Source organism: Cricetulus griseus, chromosome 8, assembly GCF_003668045.3.
Source record: "Cricetulus griseus strain 17A/GY chromosome 8, alternate assembly CriGri-PICRH-1.0, whole genome shotgun sequence".
Taxonomy (NCBI): Eukaryota; Metazoa; Chordata; class Mammalia; order Rodentia; family Cricetidae; genus Cricetulus; species Cricetulus griseus.
In genome coordinates this window covers 51,860,152-51,885,823 of record NC_048601.1, presented here as the reverse complement: position 1 = coordinate 51,885,823, position 25,672 = coordinate 51,860,152, and the positions used below count along the sequence as shown (strand labels likewise).

General features: G+C 43.6%; 1 protein-coding gene across 1 annotated transcript in view; it reads left to right on the top strand.

Moving 5' to 3' along the window:
• The window catches only part of CUNH3orf20 (chromosome unknown C3orf20 homolog), a 45,181-nt gene that overhangs the window by 14,221 nt on the left and 5,288 nt on the right, over nt 1–25,672 (top strand). Inside the window, exons 7-13 of the mRNA XM_027428993.1 lie at nt 2,811–2,960; nt 3,941–4,061; nt 8,875–9,006; nt 13,673–13,796; nt 15,333–15,582; nt 22,519–22,822; nt 24,558–24,665. Of these exons, the coding sequence (XP_027284794.1) occupies nt 2,811–2,960; nt 3,941–4,061; nt 8,875–9,006; nt 13,673–13,796; nt 15,333–15,582; nt 22,519–22,822; nt 24,558–24,665 (1,189 nt within the window). The remainder of the gene's footprint in view (nt 1–2,810; nt 2,961–3,940; nt 4,062–8,874; nt 9,007–13,672; nt 13,797–15,332; nt 15,583–22,518; nt 22,823–24,557; nt 24,666–25,672) is intronic.

Here is a 25,672-nt window from a genome sequence, read left to right as displayed (position 1 = left end):
CAGTTCTTTTCTATATTCATTACTTGTCTTGTTGGTGTGACAAAATACCACACCAGGTATTGTGGGAGGGAAAAGTTTATTTGGCTCTCGGTTTGAAGGTATAGTCCTTCATGTCTGGTGTGGTGGCAGATGTGTGAAGTGGTTGACTAAATGAGACACAACTAGGAAACAGAGAGAGGGATGAACGCCAGTGCTCTGCTTGCTTCTTCCTTTTTATCCAGTTTGGGACCCTGGTCCATGGAATGGTGCTGCCCACATTCTGGATAGGTCTTTCTACCTCAGTTAAACCCCTCTAGGGGAAATGCCTTCACAGACACCAACAGAGCTAGGCTCCCACATAATCCTAAACGTCAGGAAGTTGGCAGTCCACATTAGCCTTTACAGTGACCCGGCACACATTGCTCAATCCGTGTGCCTCCAGTAATCTTAAAGAAATTCTGTGTCACTGTGTTCAAAGGCTAAGGTATACCAGCCATCTGTTGGATCCCACCTGAGTGAAACATGTTTGAAAAGCTTTTCTTTACCTCCTGGTTTCTTCAGAACACTGGCTTTAGCCACTAACTGTGTTTTACACACAAAGCTCAGATAAAAATGATAGGTTTTTGTTCATGGCTAAGTTGGCTAGTCACAAGTTGTGGCTGATTTGAACCTCCTGGTGCAGCCCTCAGAACCAATTCTGTGCTCATGTCACCATTCTTCACAGAAATCATTTGGAATCCCCTGATTTGGACTTGTGTTTTCCTGATGACAGTGATGCTGAAGCATTTGCTTTTTTTGGGTAGGTGGCTTTTGGAAAGTGTGTGTTTTAGTCTTTTGCTTATGCCTCGATTGTGTTTTGGTGAGGCAGTTGCTAAGACTTGAACCTAAGGCCTCAAAAGTGCCAAACAAACTCTACCACTGAGCCCCTCCTCTAAGTTCAAATTTCCCCATTTTGTTGCTAATGATTTTGGTTTCACATCTATGACATCATTGCCAAATCCAAAGTCATGAAGTTTTAGCCTTTATTTTCTTATATCAGCTTTATAGGTGAAGCTCTTAATGTAAGCCTTTAGGTATTCAGAGTTGATATTTGCATCTTGTATGAGCTAAGGGTCTGGTTTCATTCCTCTGCATACAGGTATCCTGTTGTCCCAGTACCATTTGTTGAAGATAACCATTCTTTCTACTTGGAATGGTCCTGGAGATCTTGGCAAAAATAAATTGACTATAGTTGGAAGCATCTAATTTTAGGCTCATTTTGAATTCACTGTTCTAATTTTGGTGCCTATCCTTATACCAGACCACATGGTTTAATTATTAAAGATTTGTGGTAAGTTTTTAAATCAACAAGTGAAGTGAATCTTTCCACTTTGTTATTTTTTTTCAAAATTATTTGGTATTTCTTTCTTTTTTCTTTCTCTTTTGAAACAGGGTCTTTCTGTGTAGCCCTGGCTGGCCTGCAACTCACAGAGATTTGCCTGCCTCTGCCTTCTAAATGCTAGGATTAAAGATTTGTGCAGCCATGCCCAGTATCATTCAGTGTATTTTACTTCTGTAGATATCCTCTCTTTCCTGGCTTTTTTGGGACTCCTGTTATTCATATGTTGGTGTGCCTAATGATCTTTACTGGGGCTCTGAGGTTCCAGACTTGGATTTACAAAAAAAAAAAAAAAAAAAAAAAAAAAAAAAGATATTATCTCACCTTGTAGTTCAGACTGACTTGAAACTATGTAGGTCAGGCTACCTTAGAACTCACAATCACTCTCCTGCCTCAGTTGTCCACATTCTGAGATTCCAGGCAAGAGCTATCATACCCAGTTCCTCTTTTCCTTTATGACATACAGTACAGATAATTTCAGTTCAGTGGTTTTCTAGTACAATGATTTTTTTCCCTTTATTTTTATTTTATTTTAATTTTTGGTTTTTGAGACAGGGTTTCTCTGTGTAGCTTTGGAGCCTATCCTGGCACTAGCTCTGGAGACCAGGCTGGCCTTGAACTCACAGAGATCCGCCTGCCTCTGCCTCCCGAGTGCTGGGATTAAAGGCGTGCGCCACCAACGCCCAGCTTCCTTTTATTGTTTTAACTTGCTTTATTTGTTTAGTGAAATCTTTGCTTCAATCATTGTACTACCTACACAGCTCTAGAATTTCTGATTGGTCATTCTGTGTCATCTCTACCTGCTTATCACCCTCCCTCTTTCCATTTCTGTTTTGCTTTGGTTGGTGGGGAATGTTTAGGAGGACAGATTGCAGCGCCAGTCACTACAGTCCTCCTGCCTGGAGTTATGCTTCTACAATTCTATACAGACAAGCGGCTGCCAATACTGCTCTTCTGAGAACCAGTGCTTCTTGGGGCCTCTTGAGATAGGGAAAGGTCAGAGAGAACATATTTTTTTTTTCACTAGATTCTCCAGAAGTGGGGGGATCCTGATGGTGCCAGAAATACTGCTGGTACTGGGGATCATGCTCTGGTCTGTCACTTGCTTGTGGTAAAAGACATGGGGTGACCTCTTCACCTGGTTTTCCCAAGACCTTCATGTTTTAGCACTAAAAGTCTATGTCCCCAGTACCATTTAGAGCTTTGAAAACTCTGACATGTGAAATGGAGAAAGGACCACATCTCATAAGCTAGTATATAAGAAGGACCTGGAGCATGTCTGGGTTCCATAATTATTTAATTGTAACATATGCAAAGCACAGTCAGGATCTTTGCAAGAAGAGAACAATGCATGGCAGAAGACTCCTTTCATTTGGAGTCTTGTTTCTGTGGTGACCCTGATAGCCAACACCTGGAGAGTTCTCTGTTAGTTTGACTTGACTATGTCTGCCAGCTATCCCTCCGGAAACATCGCCATGCTTCAGATTCCTACGTGCTGCAGAGGGAAACCTATCACCTGCCTCTTTAACGACATGCCTAACACCGTCCTGGCTCTGTTCACTTCTGAAGGCCAGGGCTGTGTTTACTACAACCTGAAGAACTGGTGAGTAGGTCAAGAGAAGTCTAGCCTCATGAAGTAGCCCTTGAGGTAACTGGTAGGGTTGTATAAGGTGGTGACTAAAAGTTCCTAGTTAAAGGTGTCTAGGGAGACACTGAGGCAGGGTGAAACAGTGCCTGTAGAGACATGTGGTACTTTGAGGCCCAGCTGCTGGGTGCATGCTTCACTTTCCACAGTGAGAAGGAACCCAGTCTAAGTCCCCCACTAAGATCTCCATTCTTGGTCAGATACACAGGATGGTTTATTTTTTGTTTGTTTTTGTTTTTTGAGTCAGGGTTTCTTTGTGCAGCCCTGACTATCCTGGATCTTGCTCTGTAGACCAGGCTGGCCTCAAACTCACACAGCTCTGCCTGCCTCTGCCTCCCAAGTGCTGAGATTAAAGATGGGCACCACCACTGACTGGCTGATACACAGGGTTTTTGTTGTTATTGTTTTTCAGTGCTGAGGACCAGAACCTCATAAATGCTAGGCAATTACTGAGCCACATCCCCACTTCTCAACTCTGGAAGAATTCCTTAGTGAAAAAATGTCTTACACTAGGACTGAGTAAACAATTCGGTGGTGTATTAATCACTTTAGCCATTACTGCGGCAAGTTACTTGACATTAACAACTCAAAGAAGGAAAAATTTATTTTGGTTTACAGTTTCAGAGCTGTTAGTTTGTCATATCACAGTGGATTAGAGTACTTCACATCATAGTGACATAGGAAATAAAGAAAGGAGCTTACAGCAAGGGATCAGAGCAAAAATACAGCCCTCCTCGAGATACAACTCAGTGGCTAACTTTTTCCACCTAAGCTTCCTCTTGTCTTTCACTACCTCCTAATAATGGCATCACATTATGAACCCATAAGGATTAATCTACTGGTCAGGACAGACACCCAGGATCTGTAGCCTGACTGTAGCCTATAGTGATGAGACCTTTCAGGGCCTATAAGGAGTTACTATCTTCTGTATTTCCCAGCTGTCCATATGTCTTGGTTTTGGATGAAGAAGGTGGAATCACAAATGACCAGAAGGGTTACATAGTCCATAGGTGGAGCTGGGCTAACAAGACTGAGACATTGCTCTCTCTGGAATACAAGGTACATGGGCATTATGGGTAGGGGGTGGCTTCCACAGGCTACTCAGCATCAAAAGGTAAGTACCTGTAAGACAGCACTGCCCCAGTTCAGAGGTCATAAATTGGGCAATAGGGATCCAGAGTAGGCTTACTTGCTTTTCATCAGCCTGTAGCAATTGTGGACTGCTTTACTGATCTTTCATGGCAACATCCTTTCCGTTTGATTTTTATTTATATTTTTGCATTTTATTGTAAAACATTTAATGAAACAACATTTATAGTAATTGACAGTTTTTTTTTTCTTTTTTCCCCGAGACAGGGTTTCTCTGTGACTTTGGGGGCTGTCCTGGAACTAGCTCTTGTAGACCAGGCTGGTCTCGAATTCACAGAGATCCACCTGCCTCTGCCTCCTGAGTGCTGGGATTAAAGGCGTGAGCCACCACCACCCGGCTGACAACTTTATTTTTTAATAATTTTAGGGTTTTTTTTTAGAAATTTTATTACATTTATTTTGTGTTATAGAAAACTTGCTAGTAAAGAACCAAGCAATACTTCAAGAGTTGGAGAACTTAGGCTCACTTTTATGCTATCTATCCTGGACTGAACCTGTGTTCTGCAAGTCCAGCTGCCCATTACATCAGTTTTGCAATTTCTTACCTACATGGCTATATGCAGGTATTCTTTGTGTTTCATGACCATGGAGGGAAATTTTCATTGTGGTTAAGCATGTTTACAGAAGGGAACATTATGGGTATCCGTTAGGACATTCTACCTTCAATAAGCAAAACTTGTCTAATCAGACAGCTAGCTGTGCCAGCAGAGGCACAAAAACAGAATAAACACACACACACACACACACACACACACACACACACACACACACACACACACACACACACACACGAGGGCATGCCATAACACACAGGCAGAGGTCAGGAGACAACTTTGTAGGAGTTCATTATCTCCTGTTGTGTGAGTCCCAAGACTTGAATTTGTCTTGTCAGTATGCACCTTTTCTCAACTGAGCCATATTGCTGACCTTAGAGGGTTTTTTTTTTTTGTATCCATTATATGACCTTCCTGAGAAGATGTGAACAAATGTCTATTCACCCTAAATAGGGCATGAATGCATGACCAAAGGAATGGTTCTACCACAGACGGGCTTGACAAACAAATGAGTTTACTGGAGTTACTTACCAGTGTATGCATGAGAATTACTTACAAAGTCAGAATGACTCAAAAGGACAGTGTTTCAGTTCAGAGGAAACTGCTGCACAATAATGCCTATCTGTGCAGACAGGTCGGCGCTTAACTTCGGATCTCTCTGCTCTGTCTTCTGAGTGCTAGGATTACAGGTGTGCTCCCTCATGCCCATCTATTTAGCACTATGCCTTATTTTCTCTCACCCAGGACCTGCACAGCAAAGGTCTATGCAGTCAGAGAGTAGCCTGGAATAGAAAGTGGCCCATGAGTTATAACATGGAGTGACAGGGTATGATGCAGAGGTGGGGGAAAGGGGGGATTCTAGATAAAATGAAAGACTGAACATTATTCCTAAAAGCTTTGTGTTGGGGGAAACTGGTGTGGCACCCTTTAAGGGTTCATATGTGCTTCCTGTGGAAGAAGGGGCAAAAGGAGCAGATGACATAGTGTGGAATGACAGACACCAGGTACCTGGCTCTGGGGAGTTTGCATGCTGTCTTGAACCAGTTTTAACTCAGACACTGGCTATTTCTAACTCCCTTCATTCTGCCTTCCAAATCCAAGCCACTCTCTGGTATTATTTCTCCTCAACTTGCTGAACTTCTTTGGCATTTTTATAAACACAGATCATCTGGCAACAAGTTTGCTGTTATTTTCATGTGAAAAAATGTCATTGTTAGGGGATATTTTTATAGGATATGAGATTCTGGGTTGGCTTTCTTTTTTCTTTTAACACTTTAAAAATAGTGTCCATTGTGCCATCCCTCCATATTTTAGGTTGAGAGTCTGATCTGTAGTTACCCAAATCTGTTTCCTCTGATTGCTACTTTTTAAAGGTTTTCTCTTAGTTTCTAGGGTACTGGTTAGTTTTTGTCACTTTGGCACAAACCTAGACATATCTAGGAAGAGAGGGGATCTTAATTGAGGAATTGACTTTTTTAAAATGTATATGGGTACTTTGCCTGCATGTACACCTACACACCAAAAGAGGTTATCAGACAGTTGTGAGCTGCCATGTAGTTGCTGGGAACTGAACTCAGGGCCTTCAGAAGAGCAATTTGTGAGTGTTCTTAACCACTGAACCATTTCTCCAGCCCAGAGGAACTGACTTTCATATTGGATTGCCCTGTAGGCAAGTTTGTGGGAGGTATTTTCTTTATTAATGATTGGTGTGGGAGGACCCAACACACTGCAATCATTGCCATCCCTGGGAAAGGTAGTCCTGGGTTGTATAAGAAAGAAAGCTGAAGGACTGAAGAGATGGCTCAGTGATTAAAACCACAGGCTGCTTTCCCAGAAGATCTGAGTTTGATTCTCAGCACCCATATGGCAGTTAACATTCATCTGTAACTCCACTTACGGAGGATCCTTCTCCCTCTTCTGGCCTCCATGGAACAATATACACACATGTATACAGACATACATACAGGTAAAACACTGATACATATAAAATAAAAATAAATATTTAAAAGAAAGGAAAGTAAGCTAAACAAGTGATGAGGAGCAACCCAGTAAGTAGTATTCCTCCATGGCCTCTACTTCAGCTTCTGTCTCCATGTTCCTGCCATGCTTGAGTTCCTGTTTTGGCTTCCCTCAGTGATGGACTGTGATTGAGACATGTGAGTCAAACCCTTTCCTCCCAAGCTTGCTTTTAGTCAAAGTGGTCTTTATCACTTAAAGTTTGATGATTTGTTTAAGAATGATTGTCATGTTTATCCTATCCTATTCAATTTTGAGACATTTAAATTGTAAGTATATGTAAATTCATTTAATCAAATTCGGAAAATCTTTTATCATTTCTAGAACAATACAAATTACAAGTGTGTCTGAGACTTTCTATTTTTCTTTAGAGTCTCCAATTATATGTATTGTATATTTTTAAGGTGTGTGTGTGTGTGTGTGTGTGTGTGTGTGTGTGTGTGTGTGTGCGCGCACGATTGTGTGCAGATGTCCATGAAGGCCAGAGAGGGCATTGAATCCCCTAGCAGGCAGTTGTGAGATACCTAGTGTGGATGCTGGGAACTGGAAGAGTAGTAAATGCTTTTAATTCCTGACTATCCCATGGGTCTCTCAAGCTCTTTTTTGTTGTGTTTCTAATTTTGTCTCTTTACTTTCCAGGATCATGTAATTTCTCTTGATCTGTCTTCAAGTTCTCTGACTTCTTGTCATCTCCTTTTTGCTTTTATGATAACCTTATGAAAAGTTTAAATTTCAGTATTCTAGAATTCTCTTTATATATATTTTTATCCTTTTGCAGAGAACTTCCCTTTTAACAGTTCACAGCATCTTTGAATATTATTACATCAGGTGTCTCAGAGTATGTGTGAATATTTCTGTGTCCTGGTTGTGCCAAACATGGTCAGCTTCAGTTAATGATCTGTTGCCTTGAGACTGGCTCATGATTCACTAGTCCCTCTGTTACTATGGAATTTTGGGTTACAGACCGCCACAGTTATACTGTGGAATCTTGAAATCCTGTTGCCTTTCTGAGAATGGTATTGGATGTGCCTGTTCTAAAAGGCAAAGAACTTTGGTCAGGCTGAAGCCAAGTCCTTTTCTCTGTCAGCAGTAGACATAACCTCAAGTCACACCATTTTAAACTTCTCTACCTGTAAGCTGTCTTGAGACTTGTCTTCTCGAGCAGGGTTCAGAGACTGGCCAGAGATGTGGGAAAGTTTGTACATAGAATTCTAGGCTCTCCTCAGACTCAGTCCCTTCCAGACCTCTTTGTATACTTTACTGTGACTCTGTTCTGTTCTTTGGATTCCTTCACCAGAAGATGGTAGTTTTAGCCTTGACTGTGGCCTCTACAGTCAAGGCTACAGCTTTGAGACAAAAGTTCCTCTCATGCTCATCCTTTATTAAGTTTTGGCCCTTCAAAGTCTGCCTGGCTTTGCTCACTCTTCTGAGCCACTAAGTAGTTATTTTGGGGTTTTTTGTTTTCCTCTTCAACTTTTTAGTTACCTGTGGGAGGGTCAACCTGTTAGGGGTTGGTTTAGCTCTACTAGAAGTAGGGTCAACTGCTTAGATTTTAGGCTGAGAGCTGGAATGCTCAGTTCAGTCTCAATGTGAAAGGTTAACAAGAGGTAGAGATCAGAGCTAGAGAGCTGACTCGGTTCTTAAGGCTGTGCACTGCTCTGCAGTCTCTCGCACCATTCTCTTATGAGGAGCAGGAACATTTATGGTTTAAAAAAGACTCCTGTTATTAAAAACCTCATCTGAACAGCAGCCCCGTGACTACTTCATGCTGAAGAGTTTGAGATTGAGAGAGACTGAACAGCTTGCTAAAAGAACAAGAGTCAAATCCGTTGGTGCCTGAGTAGTCACAGCTGTCTAACCCAGGATCCAAGCTGGCATCCCAGTGCAGCCTACAGGACTCAAGCTGATTCACCTGTGCTGCTTTCACAGCTGTTTCCAACAATGAGTTGGAAGGAAGGGAGGAAAGGAACAGGCAAAGAAGGCATTGCTTACTTTCTCGGTAAATCTCCAAAAGGACACTGGTATTCTGTCTTCTCCATGAAAGTTCTAACAAAAGGCCCAGAAAGAGCTTACAAATCTTAGCTCCAAAAAGGATTTGTGCCTTGGGCTTGGAAGTGGCAGGAATCCACAAGTGCTGGTTTCTTTATCTGCAGGTGAATGAGCAAATGAAGTTAACAGTCTTGGGACAGGACTCCATCACTGTCACCTTCACCTCTATGAATGAGACGGTAATAATCAGTGTGTCGCCCAAAAGCTGTACCCATGCCACGGCGCATGACAAACGGGTAAGGCAAAGTAGATGAGTAGAGCAAAGCAGGCAGGGCATCTAGACCTGACCCAGGCGTCTCAACAAAGGTTGCCATGCCATAGCTCAGGGGTTTTCCCCCCACTGCCTCCTATGCAAGGCTCTTCCATATCCTCATATTTAAGAGAATGGAAAATTCTCAGAAAAAGGTACTGTGCCTGAACTAAGCACACACAGACTGCTTACGCCTCACTCCCTGAACACAGTGGAGCGATGACTAGTGAAAGACCTGCATTGTACTAGTTAGTATGGCAAGTAATCTAGAGATGATTAAAAGACACAGGAGATGTGCATATGTGATGATGAATCCCATACCAATTACACAAGGGACTGAGCACCTTCAAGTTAAGGTATCTGAGGAGATGCTCATAACTGAGAATATAGATCCCACAAGCAAAGAGAGATGTAAAGCTGAACGCAATGTGGAGTCAGAACTAGATTGATAACAGATGGCTTATTAAGAAAGTACTCATGCAACAGAGCCAGTGACCAGATTTACACTGGCTGCCTGCTAGTCCACTCAACCAGGCAGAAGAGTGAAAAAGAGGGCTTCGTGCATGCCTTTCTGATAGTTAAAACCTTGCTACATCACTCTTTGGGTGTGGTCAGAGTTACCTGTATCCAGCCCCAAGCTGGTGTGGTCAGCTTTTCGCCCTACAAAGGTGGCTTTATTTCCCATTATTTACTGAGGGGATAAAATTCAACAGAATCTTTTCAAGTCCAATCTGTCCATTCATTGGTTGGACTGTGGCCTGGGCCAAATCAACATCATAGAAAAGACAGAGCAGATGAAGAGGATGTCTTCCCTAAACTATGAGGTGTCCAAAAGGCAATACTTGCCATGGGAAATAAAATTGGACAACCGAGAGCTGGTGTGAATGAGACAGATCACTGTAATTCCCCTGTTGATGCTTTGCTGGGATTGGATTCTAGGAACAGATGTAGTTTGCCCAGTGCCAGTCCCTGTTTATACTTGTCTACCTACAGAAACTACAAATAGTATCCATTTCCCCTTCAATGGTGTCCTGGCTGGGATAATAAATTCTAAGGACACGACCAAGACGCTCTTAAGCTATGGGATATTACCATTATAAGGATATTACCATAAGCTCTCAGGCTGTCAGAGATAGCTGACTACTCTTGAATTACACAAAGACATGGGGCAGGCATTCAGTGTAGAAAGAGCCACAGTATATGAAAGAGATGCATACTCTCCCCAGAAGAAATCCTCATACCTGCTTTACCCATTGTATTTTCGTTCCAGCAGCATTTCTCTTTCATTGATTTATTAAATAATTCAGCAAACATTCATTAACACTTGTAGTGTGCCACAGTAGCTGATGGAGGTATAGAAATGAAGCCTCTTTCTAGTCTCTAGAACTTTCAGTCTAATAGAAGGGACAAAAGTACACACACCAATTATGAGTCCAGCCTGGTTAGTGTCATGTGACAGGCATATGGGAGCTGCTGAGACATGAAGGAGAGACAGTGTTCATCAAGGTTCTCATGGAAACACCAAAGACACTCAGGTGCCTGTGAGCTAAAGCTATATCAGTTTTAAGGATTATAACTACAGTGGGTTTAGGTAGAGTACAGAGTGAGTGCTCAACTAGCACATGGGAGGCTGGTTCCATCCCCAGCAAAAAATGAAGGAAGGAAGGTAGGAAGGAAGGAAGGAAGCAAAGGTAGCAGGCAGGCAGGCTAGATGCATGAGCTGAGATGAATAAGCTTGCATGTTGATGCCTCTCCCATGTCCATTTTGTTCCAGGTTCTTGCTCTAATCGTCATTGTTAAATGCATACTATGTCTGATGATCTCTGAGTGTTTCATGAGAACCATGACATAATCAACCTAAAGACCATCCCAAAGAGCTGAATGAAATGACCCTCAATTCTGTGTGCACACTCTAAGCCTGGGAAAAATAATTCAAATGTGATTTTGCCTTACCTTTGCCTTACCTTTGCCTTACCAACTGTAGTGAGCCAGAATTAGATGCCCAAAGCTGTGCTGTTCAATATGGAGGACACAAGTAAAAGTCACACAGGGCTGTTGAACCTTTGAAGTGCAATGAATAAATATTGATCAAAGATCTCAGTAAAAAGTACATTTTGGCCGGGCATTGGTGGCACACGCCTTTAATCCCAGCACTCAGGAGGCAGAGGCAGGCGGATCTCCGTGAGTTCGAGGCCAGTCTGGTCTCCAGAGTGAGTGTCAGGATAGGCTCCAAAGCTACACAGAGAAACCCTGTCTGGAAACCCCCCCCCACCAAAAAAAAGTACATTCTGTGTTTCAAAGACTTAATGGGAAAAGAATGAAAATTCCTTGGTAATTGCCAATTTTCACTGTGTGTTAAATGATCATTTTTATATAATGAGTAAAATAAATATATTATTAGAATTAGTTATAACTTTAGGATGTTTTGAATGTGGCTGCTAAGCATTAAGCTAGTCCACGTTGTATTTCTCCTAGACTGTGCTAAATGTCGAGGGTAGTGTTTCCATCAAGGGGCTCACAAAGGCACAGTCTGAAAATGCAGTAGAAGGGTGAAAAGTTACTTAAAATGACACAATAACTCAAAGAACATGACTATCTTGGGGGCATTTAACATAGGGATAAACAGGCCAATGCATTAAAATGGCCTCAGAAAAGTGCTGCATTATAGATGACAAACACTGGTGACAGCAAAGACTGGCTTGCCAAGAAAAGCATTGTCTGAAATTGCTTCTATTTAAAAATGCACAATGTGCTCTATAATGTACATTTATAACAAGATGAACAGAAATAAATGAATAAATGTAATCATTTCCTGGGAGCAACAGGATTTCCAAACTTTGTCCTGAACAACAGGTTCAGCATTTCAAGTTATTTTTGCATGAACTTCCCAGGCTCAGATAACTGGTCATCTTAGATCCTTGGAACTGACAAAGTTTCAAGGACCAAGAAAACTTTCAGAGTATTGGGTCTGGCAAAGAGCCCAGGTTAGGAAGAAACCATACAGCCTTACCTGGGCACTTCTCAGGTTAAGCCCAAGTTTCCCTATCTGTATAGTGATGGCCAACCTGACTTTATTTCCATCCTAGGATTTTCACAGCCCTTTCAAACACACTATGTGCTCTTGTTTGGCTCTGGTTCTGTAAAAATGTATGGCCATCTACAAAGGCTGGGACTGGGGGAGGGTAGTGTCTCTGACATTGGGAAGCTTGTTAAATGGTTTCCCCAGACACCCATCCCAGAGAGAGTCACCTATCATAGCGACAGGCAGAATGGCAGTCCCAGCTTTTACAGCCCTGAGGCCTGACTTCACACTAAATATTCCTATCTAGGCAGCACTTTGGAAGCAAGGCGATGCTTTGACTTAAATGCTTTATTAGCCCAGAGTGCCGCTTCATATCCTTTTTGGAACCAGGGTGGATATAAATTATAAATAAATAAATAAATAAATAAATAAATAAATAAAGCCCAGAAGCAGTGGCTAGGACTGCTCAGGAGGCTGAGACTTTGCTGGTAACTGGGGCAATCCTTTACAGGGATCTTGTCTACAGAGGAAAAAGACCAGCTTAGTCCTTGTCCAGAATATCTGTCTACTCATTCCACCTGAGGCTTAAATTCTACAGAAGAAGCTTTCTCATACTTCCACTATTTTAAGAGGGCAATAGAAAAAGCATAGAGCCTGCTCCTTAGGATCCAGCCAAGTTAAGGGATAAAGGGAGTGAAAAACTGAACAAGACCCAGGCAAACATAATGGGGATGGGTAGTTGTGGACGTTAGAGAACAAGTGCCACTGGCTGAGGAATCAAGGGAAGGCTTCCTGAGAAAAAGACTGACTGCAGTAAACTCTGGATTCTGTGCGTGGTTTTGCAGTACCATGGAGGCACTCGGCTATTCAGAGCAGCTTCCTCAGAAAACAAGACTGGCACACAGAAGCTTACAGGAAATGACTGCTTTGAGGATTAGGGAAGACAAAGGTTGAATTTCAGGGAGGATGAAGCAAAGGCATCTGGGATACCACAGGAAGTCCAGATGACCCATCAGAGTCATCCTAACTCAGGTGAAAGGCCTGGGCCTTCCTGCAGTAGATGACCCACTGGTCTCTGTAACCTTAGCCAAGCATGGTTCTTCAGCTAGGGGTTGTCCACAGCCAGTCCTCTGGTAGCTGGCTGGGTGGAGGGATTCTAAGAGATGCATTCTAAGAGATTCTCCCTGCAGGGAGAGACTGACAGTGGACACTCCAGAGGAGCCTCTCTGCATCCAGTCATTCATAAAGCAGTAACATTTACTGAGCACCTTCAGTGTGAAATCAGAGGACACCAAGGCACTGTCCTCACCTCCCAGAAGCTTGCAGTTTAGGGCGACAGAACACATGCACCTAATTGCTTAGTTAAGTGCTAACTTGTCTTGCAGCCACATAGCACAATGGGAGTCAATGGTAGTACTACACAGTGGAGATCAGAGAAGTCCTCCAAATAGGAGAATCTGAGTTAGGTCTGGCCCTGACTCAGGAAGGACTGGGCCAAGAGGGACAGAGATGTATTCTAGGCAAAAGGAATAGCCACTTAACCTTCAGAACAGAGTCAGTCCCACTGAACAGGCAGGCAGCTCCCTGAGGGCAGGCAACCACTACCCCCAACCCCTTTGCCTTCTTTCAGCCAGTTCGCAGAATCAGTACCATGGATGATAAGATGTTAAAGATAAACAGAGCCCTCGCTGAGATCAAGAAGCGGTTTCAGAAGGCTGTGAGTCAGTTTATGAACTCCGTGTTGCTGGCAGCAGGTAAGGGGAGAAAGGTGCAAGGCCTACTAGAAGGCCTCTTAAATCTTGGGTCACCTGTCTCAAAGTTCAGTCTTTCCACCTCTTAAGCTTCAGCCTCCCGAGAGGGAGGAGCACCCAGTATTTTCTACAGCTGGTACTGAGATAACTTTCATTTCTGAGCTCTCCCCCCATGCATCTGTAGTGTCTCCGTGCAATTATGTTACTTTCCTAGCTCTCATAGACTTTATGCATCCCTTTGGGTCCTTTCTGCTTTGTCCCTTGTACCATCTGTCATCTTTATGACTGGCATTTGCTCCTCTCTTTTCTGTGGATGGTCTCAGAAGGAGAGAAAAATCTAGTCACTTCACAAAACTGCCCCTGCTAGACACAAGACACTCTTGGGCCCAGTGTGAGAGGCTTCAGGAGCCTTTCATGTCTGTGCTCTCTGATCTGCTGATAGCCCTTGGAAACAAGGTGCTACCAAATCCTACTCTGTTCCATCCTGACTGGGCCTGCAGCCATGCTTCCCACACAGCTTCTCCAAGGAATCTCTCCTTGCAGGAGCAGCTTAGTTTGTTTGTGCCCTCCCTTTGTGAGCCTTCATTGACTTCCCTCATAAAGTGGGTCTCCCCCCACCACATTCTGATGGTTCCCATAGCTGCTCTGATGGTTCTCAACACTTTTCTAGTTATAAATCTTGTTACTAGGACTGGAGAGATGGCTCAGTGGTTAAGAGCACTGGCCATCACTATACAGATAGGGAAACTTGGGCTTAACCAGAGAAGTGCCCAGGTAAGGCTGTACGGGTTTAATTCTTAGCACCCATATGGCAGCTCACAACTGTCTGTAACTCTAGTTCTAGGAGATCTGATACCTTCACACCAATGCACATAGTTATTTTATATACATTGGGTATATATATATATATATATATATATATGTATATATATATATATATATATATCCATCTTGTTACATAGCCTTGTAAATATTTATCTCCTTGTCTGCCCATCCCATCTGTTCTTGGTGGCAAAGACCTGTCTTGGGTTGTCTTAATGCCTAGCATCCTCATTCAATAAATGCTTGCTAGGTAAATGGAGCAGTAGGTCTCTGGCCTCAAATTTCTACTGGACTAAGTATAATAAGCAAGGCATAAACCCCCAAATCCCATAACACAACAAAGCAGAGGATGAAATTAGCCTCAATGTAGAGACCTGAGGAGACAGTATTCTCAGCAAAGGGAACACATGGTATACCTAACCTCACTGTTGAGTGCTATGAAGAACATAGAGCTAAGTGAAATACAGGGCATCTGAGAAAAGTAAGACTGAAGCTGGGTCATGCAAAACAAGTAGACATGAGATGTGCTTTTTCATGCTGACTGCTGACTAGGGCAGTGTGCTAGATGCAGAGCAAGGCAGACTGGACAGGAGCCAGTGAGGGGTCCATAGGTGTGAACTAAAGTAGACTTCAATGGTCCAGTTGGTACGAGCCAAGAAGCAAGAGCAGAGGTGACCTGGTAGTTTGGAAAAGTGACTACAGCATTCCTATTGACAGGTCTGTTCACCATAGAATATCCCACCCACATGAAGGAAGACACAGAAGCTAGTTGGATCAAGTTAAAATCCGTGTCTCATCCTGAACGGGCCCGTAAGACAAGTTTACACCAAGTAGAAAACGTTGTGCGATCCCAGCCAGCCAAACCAGATTCCTCAGTTGAGGACACATTGAAGGAAGAGCCTGTACACATGCCCTTGATCCCTGTTCAAAAGAAGAGCAAGAAACTCCAAGCCAAAGTCATATCAAGGTTGGCTTAATCCTTCATTTCTTCTGTAGAGCCAGGGGATGTGATGGGCAGTACAAATGCAGTGGAAACCACACAAGCCTCTCTCTTTGCAGCTCTCACTCTAGGGGTGGAGAAGGATAGGAGATACACATGTATTTAATTGGTACCTTTTACTTTTGATCATTTATTGTGGATACGTGTGCATGCATATGGTGTACACATGCCATGGGGTACATGTGGAGATCAGAGGATACCTCAAGGGAGTCAGTTTTCTCCTCCCACTGTGTGGGTTCCAGAAATTGAACTTGAGTTGTCAGCCACAAGCACCTTTACCTGATAAACCATCTCATTGGCCCAAAAATGATGTCATTTCAGATGACCATGGGGCTAATAAGAAAAGGTTTCAGAACAGTGTGGCATAATGAACTGGTCATGGGCCAAATCTAGCCTGGCTGCCTAATTTTTAATTCATTTAAAAATACTTTAGGAAAGGAGCTGGAGAGATGTCTCAGAGATTAAGAGCACTGACTGCTCTTCCAGAGGACCTGGGTTCAATTCCCAGCACCCATATGGCAGCTCACAACTGTCTGTAACTCCAGTTCCAGGGGAATCTGATACCTTCACACCAATGCACATAAAATAAAGTTAAATAAATTATTTAAAAAATACTTTAGGGGAAACCAAAGAATGGCTATTTTATGGCATGAGATGAGAGGAAACTTATCAGTATTCATTGATGAAATTCTATTGGAGCACAACCACATCTGCCATTTCCCATATCATGGAAATGTTGAGTCCTCATGACAGAACTCATCAGGCCTCTGAAGTGTGGGATACTTACTTTCTAGTCCACTGTAGAAAAGACTAGCCCATTCCTGGACAGAGTGACTGTAAAGTGGACTGATAAGGCTGCCTTCAGTAAGAGAACCAGGAAATCTGTCAAGCAGCCCATCACAGAGCCCCAGAGGACAAGAATAAGCTTGATTGTGAGTGACAGCTAGTAAGAGCAGTGTGGCTGGGGTATCACAAAGGAGGCCATGGGGCTGGCAAGATGGCTCAACAAGTAGAGATACTTATTGCCAAGCCTAAAATAATGAGTTTGATCCCTGAAACCCACATAGTAGGAGAGAACTGACTCCTAAAAGTTTTACTCTGACCTTCACACATGTGCTGTGACACAAATACACACACACACACACACACACACACACACACACACACACAATCAATCATTCAATCAATGTAATTTTTAAAAATCTTTTTTAAAGAATAAAACCGTAGCATTAGTTGAGAACACAGGAGCAAGCAGGATATTGATCAAGTAGCCTTGCTATGCTAGAAATGCCATACCATATTTGGAAGTGGAAGCTCATTAGATTTATCTGATTTTAATTTTAAAAGCTTAAAATATGTATATTCTGGGACTGGTGAGATGCCTCAGTGGGTAAGGGGCCTGTTTTCAAGTTTGATGACCTGAGTTCAATCCCTGGGAACTTGCATGGTAGAAGAAGAGAACTGAGTCCCACAAGTTGTTTTCTGACCTCTACATGCATGTGTGCCATGGCAATGCATGTTCACAAAATATATCAATAAGTATAATTTAAAGTATATATTTTAAAATGTGAAATTTGTACAAAAGAATGAGAAAATTCTATTCACATGACTCAACTGCACAGACCCTGTCTATTCCTACCAAATCAGGAATAGACCTTTACCCACTCCTAAGAAGTCCCTCTGCTAATCCAGTCTTTGACTCCTTCCTACCCAGGCCAAACATTGAGTGAACACCACAGACTAACTTTTGTTCTAACTTTATTTGAATGGACGGATGTGGTTTGTTTTCAGTGTTATGATTTGAGATTCACCCATATCCTTATGTACAGCACTCATTTGTTCTTTCTCGTCACTATAACAATTTGCCCTGTGATCATGCCACAAACCATCCTTTCTAAAGATATAGGTGTTTAGCTGTTCATAGTTTGTGTGCTGCAAAATTGTGCTGCTGTTGGCATTTGTCTTGTATGTGATCAGCAAATGCTAAGGTGTAAAACTGTGAACCAGAGTATGAATAGACATGCTCAGCTTCCTGTGTAGATTGTTGGTCTTCTCCAGTGGGTCTAGCAAGCTCAGCTCCTAGCAGCAGTGTATGAGGGCTCCAGTTGCTCCACATTATTACCAGTGATATGTTGCTCTTCTTTCTTTAAAAAAAAAGTATAGAGTATGGTGTGTATGTGTGTGTGTGTGTGTGTGTGTGTGTGTGTGTGTGTGTGTGTGTGTGTGTGTGTAACTGTGGTGGCATATGCATACTTTGGGGAGCATTGAATGTCCTATTATTGAATAGTCTATCATTCTCTGCCTTATTTCCTTGGAGCAGGGTTTCTCACTGTGTTTTGAGTTCATCAGAAACAAGGCATTCAGAAAGCCCCAGCAATCCTGTCTCCATTCCCTCATAGCCTGTGGCTATAGGAGCTTGTAGTCATGCCTCACTTTTTATTTATGTACTAGAGATTTTAACTCCAGTCTTCATGCTTGTATAACAAACACTCTTACTTATCAAACCATTTCCCAAACCCCTAGATTATGTTTCACATTGCATCTATTTTGAGATAATTTTGTATAAGGGATAGTGTATGAGCTGAAATTTGTCTGTTTTATACATGGCTATGTATTTTTTTCCACAGCATCAAAAAATAGATCCTTTTCTTCGTTAACTTGTCTTTTCACCATTCTAAAGAAAAACAATGGGTCATATTTGTGTATGTCTCTTTCTGTACTGTTTTGTTAATGTGATTATATTAATCGGCTACTGACTTAACATAAAAGCCCCTGAAGCTAAGGCCCAGAAAATTGATGCTGTTGTGTATAGCTCTGTGTTGAGACATTCCCCCTTGAGCCTTTTCCCAGGCCATCCATAGCTGTGTATTGACTTTATCACTCTAGACTTGCAAAGCTCCAGAGGTGAAAAAGATGAGGTGTTCTTGGGCCTTTCCCAACCCGGCATCAAGATCCTTCAGTGTCCTTGAGAGACTGGAAAACCTCCATTTTGCCATTTACCTACCTCCTTCCCTCATCTTCTGTTTTTTTCCTGGTGTTTTTTTTTTTTTTTTTTTAAGTCTATGCCCACGTGTTTTTCCTTTGCACAGAAGTCATATCTGACCTTTTTTTTTTTTCTTTTGCCTTTGTGTATGTTCTAGTTAGCACTGACTGTTGCTGTAATAAGCACTGACCAAAATAAAATGGGGGAGTGTCAGTTAGGGTTTCTATTGCTCTGACAAGACACTATGACAATGGCAACTCTTGTAAAGGAAAACATTTAATTGGATGCCTACAGTTTAAGAGCTTTTTAATACATTAGCATCATGGCAGGAAATGGCAGCGTGCAGGCAGACATGGTTCTGGAAAAGGAGCTGAGAGATCTATATCATGACCCACAGGCAACGGAAGTGAACGGTGTACCATACTGAGTGCGGCTTGAGCAGAGGAGCCCGCAAAGCCATCCTCCTCCACACACACAAAGTCCTTCAACAAGGACACATCCACTCCAACAAAGCCACACCTTCTAATAGTGCCACTTCTTATGGGGGTCATTTTCCTTCAAACCACCACAGGGAGGAAAGGGTTTATTTGACGTACAGGTCATAGTTCACCTCTGAGGGAAGACAGGAACAGAAGCAGAGATCATGGAAGGGCACTGCCTACTGGCTTGCTTCCCCTGGATTGCTCAGCCACCACTCCTAGACAGCCCAAGTTCTCTTGCCTAGAGATGGCACCAGCCACCATGGGCTGAGCTCTCCCACATCAATTAGCAATAAAGAAAAACTCCCACAGACATGCCCTGGCCATTCTATAGAGGCAATTTCTTTTCCCTGGTGTCAAGTTGACAGATGAAACTGCCTGTGACAAGTGCTTTCAACAAATGTTTGCTGGGGCTACTCAAGGCAGGTCCTGAGCTAATCCCTTAGAGAACCCAGGTAGGTCAGCCACCCAGCCACGGCTGAGTCCACATTGCCCACCTTATAACAGCACACAAGCCAGGAATGAGTGACAGAGAAGAAAGTTAAAATGGTAGCTTCCTTGCCCCAAAGCCTGGCAGTTTCTGGTTCCTGAGCTTTGCTAAGGTTAGTTTTGATTGGTTTTGGTCAGTTTGTCTGCCAGCCTGCCCAGTCTCCCTCCTTCCCTCTCTCTTTTCTCAAATTTGTTGCCAACTCTAGTGGAAGAATAATTTTGATGTGTTCCTTTCCTGATATTTTTGGTGACTTCCCTGTTTCCCAAGTTTTAAGAACTCATTCTGAGTCCTTGTAGGTAAATTGACAGTTCACGACTTTGTCCTCATTTTATCAGATGTTAACCTGTGTGTGTGTGTGTGTGTGTGTGTGTGTGTGCGCGCGCGCGTGCATATGTACTCACCTGTGAGTGTACATGTGGAAGCCAGTGCATGTGGAGGCCAATGCAAACTGACTTCAGAGTCTTCCTCTATCGTTGTCCACCATACTTTCTGAGAAACGGTCTCTCACTAAATTTGGAGCTTGTAGTTAAGCTGAATGAGCTGTCCAGCAAGCCCCTGGGATCTAGCTGCCTCCACCTACCTCCAGCATTGGAGTTATATATGTGCTCCACCATGCCCAGCTTTTTAAATGTATGCTGGGAACCCAAACTTGGGCCTTGTACTTGCACAATGAGCATCTCACTCACTGGGTCATCTGTCCAGCCCCAAATACTGACTTTTCTAATCCACTAATAGATCTTCACATAGCAGCCTATTGCTCACAACAGCTGGGGTAGGAGTTCCTGCCTCAGTTTCTCCTTTGCATTTTGTACTTTTACCCCGAGGTCTTTTCCCTTTGCTTTGTTTGATCATTCGGAACAGGGTTGCTAGCCGGGGCTGGCTTAGAACTCCCTATGTAGTTTAGGATGATCTTGAACTTATGGTCCTCCTGCCTCTACCTCCCAAGAATTGGGATTACAAGTTTGTGTCACTATACCTGGTTTGGGTTCTGGACTTTTGAGTCAGTTACAAAAGGCTTCCTTGCTCCAAAATTACAGAATAATTTGTTCTATTTGCCACTATTACAAATTGTGAGAAATTGTAAAGTCAAATTCTCCCACATTAAAAGCCTTAGTCACTTTGAATATACTCTGGTATAAACCATGATGAATAGATTCAACATCCCCCATGGATGTTTAGGTTCTTAAACAAGAGATATTCTCCTTTATTTTTATTATTTATTTGGTGTTGTGAATCAAATCCAGTACTTCATGTATACTAAATGTGTGCTCCATTACTGTGCTCCACCCCTCTTCCCCAGATTTTCTTACCAGCTTTGGTCAGCAAGTATTTACCAGCATTGTTTCCTCTGGAGAATTAGGAATTGTTAAGCTAGGTATGGTAGTGTACGGATACAATCTCAGCACAAAGAAGGCTGAGGCAGGAGGATTACCATGAGTTCAAAGCCAGCCTGGGATACCTGTAAAGACCCTGTCAGAAAAATAAAATAAGTCAGGATAGCCTGGCTGTTACACAGAGAAACCCCGCCTCAAAAAACAAAGAAGTGGCTGGAGAGATGGCTCATCAGTTGAGTGCTTGTTGCTCTTGCAGAGGACCCAGTTCGATTCCCAGCACCCACATGTGGGTCACACCATCTGCAACTCCAGTTCCAGGGGATCCAATGGTCTCTTCTGTGTACTGTGCACACACTATATGCAGGCAGAACACACATAAATTAAAATGAATATATGTAAAACCAAACAACAAGTGATGAATCATGGGCATTGCTCTTCTTTTAGGATGACTTGGTTCTTGCTAATTCAAAGGCTTCATTGAGCTTGGGAAACCCATTGCCCTCATAGGAGGGAACCTTCTGTATTTTGACCTATAAATAGTAATAAGAGTTTCTGGCCTGCCTATTCTGTGGGGTTTCTACAGAATTAACCAAGGAAATGCCTATTCGAGGTCCATAGGTCCTGTGAAATATTAAACATGTAAAACGGCAATAATAAAAGGAGTTTTTAAAAAGAGTACTTTCCACCTAGTAGTGCTTATTTAGACTCAGCACTGCATCCCTGCATAGTATCAGCACACAGCAGGTGGCTGATAAATGCTGGCGTGTTGACTGAATCTCTGTTGCATTTTTGGTTTGCCAAGTGCTCCTATTGTATTCCATCAACCAAATACTGCAAAGTAGCTAATCTCTTGAGATCTCTAGTATCACAGGAAAGTATAATAATAAAAATAAGGGGAATATATAGTATGTTAGAGAGTAAACAGTAAGCAATGCTTGAGAGAAAGATAAAATAGGCAAGGAAGAGTGTTGAGGTGGAAACATTCAATGGGGTGCTTAGAGAGTCCCCAGGAAGGCGATATTTCAATAGATGTAAAGGCGGTGAGAGAAGAGGCTTGTGGCTCTGAGGAATGAACAAAGGCATAAGAAGAACTCAGTGCAGCCATGTCAGAGTACTGGGGAATATGAGACAGGCTTAAGGGAATGAGAATCAGGAACTAGATCTGATACAGCCTGCTGCTGCCTTAGCTGAAAGTGAGCTCGAAAGCCCAAGGAGGCTTCCACAGACTGATTCAGATTCTGACAGAATCCTTCAGTGGCTTCAAGAGAGACCAGGGAAGGAAGCACAGACCCTTAGGGACTACTTAAGAAATGATTGGAGACTGGACTATGTTGGTGAGAGTGGAGAGCTGTTAGATTCTAGATCTGTCAAAAACTTGGGAAGAGGTTTGTGGGTGGAATTCATGTATCTCTCAGAAATGTTAACTGAATAACTTCTTATGCCTCCTCAGGAAACTGAGGCCTGGAATGGTTAGGGGTCCCTCCCCTGAGGGACTAGACTGGGATCTGTCTACAGCCCTGGAACTGCAGTGGGCCTCTTTCTGTCTAGAAATAAGAGCAGTAGGGGCAGAGGTTGAAGCCTGCCCACAGGGTCCTACCACTGTGCTCCTCTTTGTAGAGTGAAGTTGAGAGAGGTACGAAGCCCCACCAGGTGGGCAGCCTCACCCTATGACTGCCCACTGGTGCTTCGGAGGCTCATTCGCAAGGAAGACATCCGGGCCGGCTGCAAGTGTATTGTGAAGGCACCTCTGGTGTCCGACTTGGAGCTAGAGCGCTTCCTGTCTGCACCCCGAGACCCCAACCAAGTGCTGGTATTCGGGATAATGTCGAGTCAGAATCCCAGTGGTACTGCACAGCTACAGTGGCTACTGGACACACTGTATAGCCATCGACAGCAGGGCCGTTCCTCACCTTGCATCCAGGTTGGTCCAGAATCCAGTGAGGAGGCCCCTTGGGCCAGGTTCAGGGAACAGAACCAAATATAACCCCCACTGTATGAGGATGGGTTGGGTGTCTTGACAGTTCCTTTTCTTTCCAGGGCCTTAGCATACACTCCCTTTTGTCTGCATCATTTTGTCCCATCTTCTCTCTTCTTCTCATTCTTCTCTCCCAGGATGAATGCCACCACATCAGGGCAGGCGCTTCTTCTGACCACTGAGACAAGGTCAAGGCATAGTGCTTTTCTTTCAGAGCACTTAGCACAGTTGTGTCCACAACTGGTGTGAATATTCAGGGCAAAGACAGTACCCACCACCCATGTTCTTAGAATTCATTATTATGTTTGTGGACTGTCCCCAAGTCCCTCCATGTGCTGGGCTTGTGCCAGGCTCTGGACACCTACTACTGGTTCAGCCAGTCCCTGAAGGTATTTCCAGTATGGCTGCAGCTACAGCAGGCCCTTGAGAGGGCCAAGACAGGACAGCTCTGGAATGTATGTCTTCTGTCTCCTAGGGTCAGAATGAGCTTCTTGGATGCTCAGGGCTTTGGCAGGCAACTGAGTATACCTGGAGGTGGCCTGTGCAGGGATGAGGACAGTTTGAGGTTCTGATTTAAGTCTAAGGGGTGTTGGAGGGCACAGGGAACCTCCCTTCTCCCTCTAGGGTTGTTCCCAAGTCCAGCCTCATCATCTTGAGTATGCCTTCATTCAAAAACTGTGTCAGAGAAGGTGAAAGGCTGAACCCCTAGACTTATGTGAACATGTGAGCTAGGTGACTTCTTCCAAGCTGTCCTTCTCCTTGAGCCTGTGGCACTATCCCTGCCCTACTCCCATCTGCTGCTGCAGAGTTCTGAATTTGTGTGGGAAATCTGCCTGAGCACTCCCTCTAGCCTTTCTTTCTAGGAGTGCTACCTGCCAGCCAATTTCAGGAGCTCAGCATTTAAGGGCCTTCTAAAATCAGATATTCCCTTCCTTACCGGGGCCCTTGTCCTGGCTCTTTCCCCGAGAGCAGCCAGCCACAAGCCTTCCACCCAGCCCTGTAGCATAGCTACACTTGTTTCCTGCATTTCATTTCCAGCTTGCTTCAGTTTAGAGAATGTTTACTGAGAACCTGCTCTGGGCTCACCTGTTTCATGGCAGATATAATCCCTGTCCTTGTGGGAATGTACAGTTGACTGTAGTTCATCTGAGGCTATTAATTGTTCACTAAGAAATGAAATGCCTAGGTGTCTTATCCCAGCCATAAATGTGAATGGGACCAAGATGTGACCTGAAGTAGTTGGGGGGATGGAGGGAATGGCATTGAGTCTGCAGATAGGCTTAGAGGGTAGTGGTGGACTTCACAGACTTGGCTTCTGCTCTGGCTAACAGTTAGTCATCAATGCTGTCATCCCACAATGGTTAAACACCACAAAGGGATCAAGAGGAACAGCCAGTGAGAGGTGGGGTGCAAGGCTCCTCTGGGCTGTGCAACATAGCTTCCTAAGTCTGGTCCACTTGGAGCAGGACGCTCATCCTCAGACCTTCCAGAGTGAAGGACACCATATTCCGCAGATCCCAGGGCAAACCTAGGCCTGTCACATGAAGAGGAGTGATGACTTTCTCCACAGAGGGCTCAGAGCAGATCTGGAGACCTCCTCTGGGGACAGTGATGGCTGCAGGGAGTTTAATATGTATCTTCTTGCATCAGGGTGACCAGTTTCCACATCTCTATTTGGCAGTGCCAGCATGATCCTTACCGCCTACTGCGGTATGACCTGGACGGGCCCCTGCAGAAGGATCCACCCCTAATGGTGAAGAAGTTTGCTGTGGTACACGGGATGATTTTGGTGAGCAGGGGTCCTGTAAAGGTCTAGACATCCATCAGCAGCCCCTACTGTCTCAGCCAGATTGGAGATGGGGCAAGGGAGGAAAAACAAAACCTGCAGATGTTCTCCACCAATGCTGAGGCCCAGAGAGCAGGATTTACTGAGAGTCATCCAACAGACTCCCATTCCCCGTCCCAGGAGATGGGGTGGGGGGGTTGGGTGACATTAACACAGAGAATCAAATTCTATTTATCTGATTGTTATTAAATGATACCAAAATATTATAAACCTTATGTGTTTATTGAAAAGTCAGGTATACAATCTAGAAAATGATGACAGCCTCCTACCATCCGGATCTTACTTTCTGGAGCCCCTGCTAGGCCACATCCACCTGACATTGTAGTATCTGGCCTTTGCTGTCTTTCTCTACACACATATTTTTAGGACACTGTCTTTCCAATAAAATAACAGAGCACCATCTCACATCTTCAGTTTGTAGCACCAGAATCTTTACCACTGGACTTGAGTCTATTTTGTTATCACTATCTATGCTGCTTTTATTGGACAGTTGGGATCTTTCCCTCTCTCCCTTCTTCCTCTCTTTCTTTTTCCCCATAATAATGGTATGGTGAATAACTTTGCCTAGCCATCTCTAGACAGGTGTCCATGTTGAAGAATTATATACACAGAGAGTAGAGGGTATGAGACCCCCCCCATCCCATAGGATGAGCTGAATGGTACATTCCAGTATGTGGGTTTGAGGTAGCTGTAGGTAGGTGGGTAGGAGTCATATGAGCAGGGTAGAACATGACCTTTTTGCTCCCTAGGGAAAGTATGAAGTGTACATCTGACAAGACCCCAGTAGGGGCCAAAAGCTGAGCAGGTTGGGCTTTCCTCAGACTTAAGAGGACCTATGCAGGGGCTAAACTCAATCATGTGTCCCTGGGTTGCTGAGGGAGGCTAGCACACTTTCCCATGCTATCAAAGGCCTGAGACCTAACCCAGCTCTGAGAAGCCTGTGGCCAGTC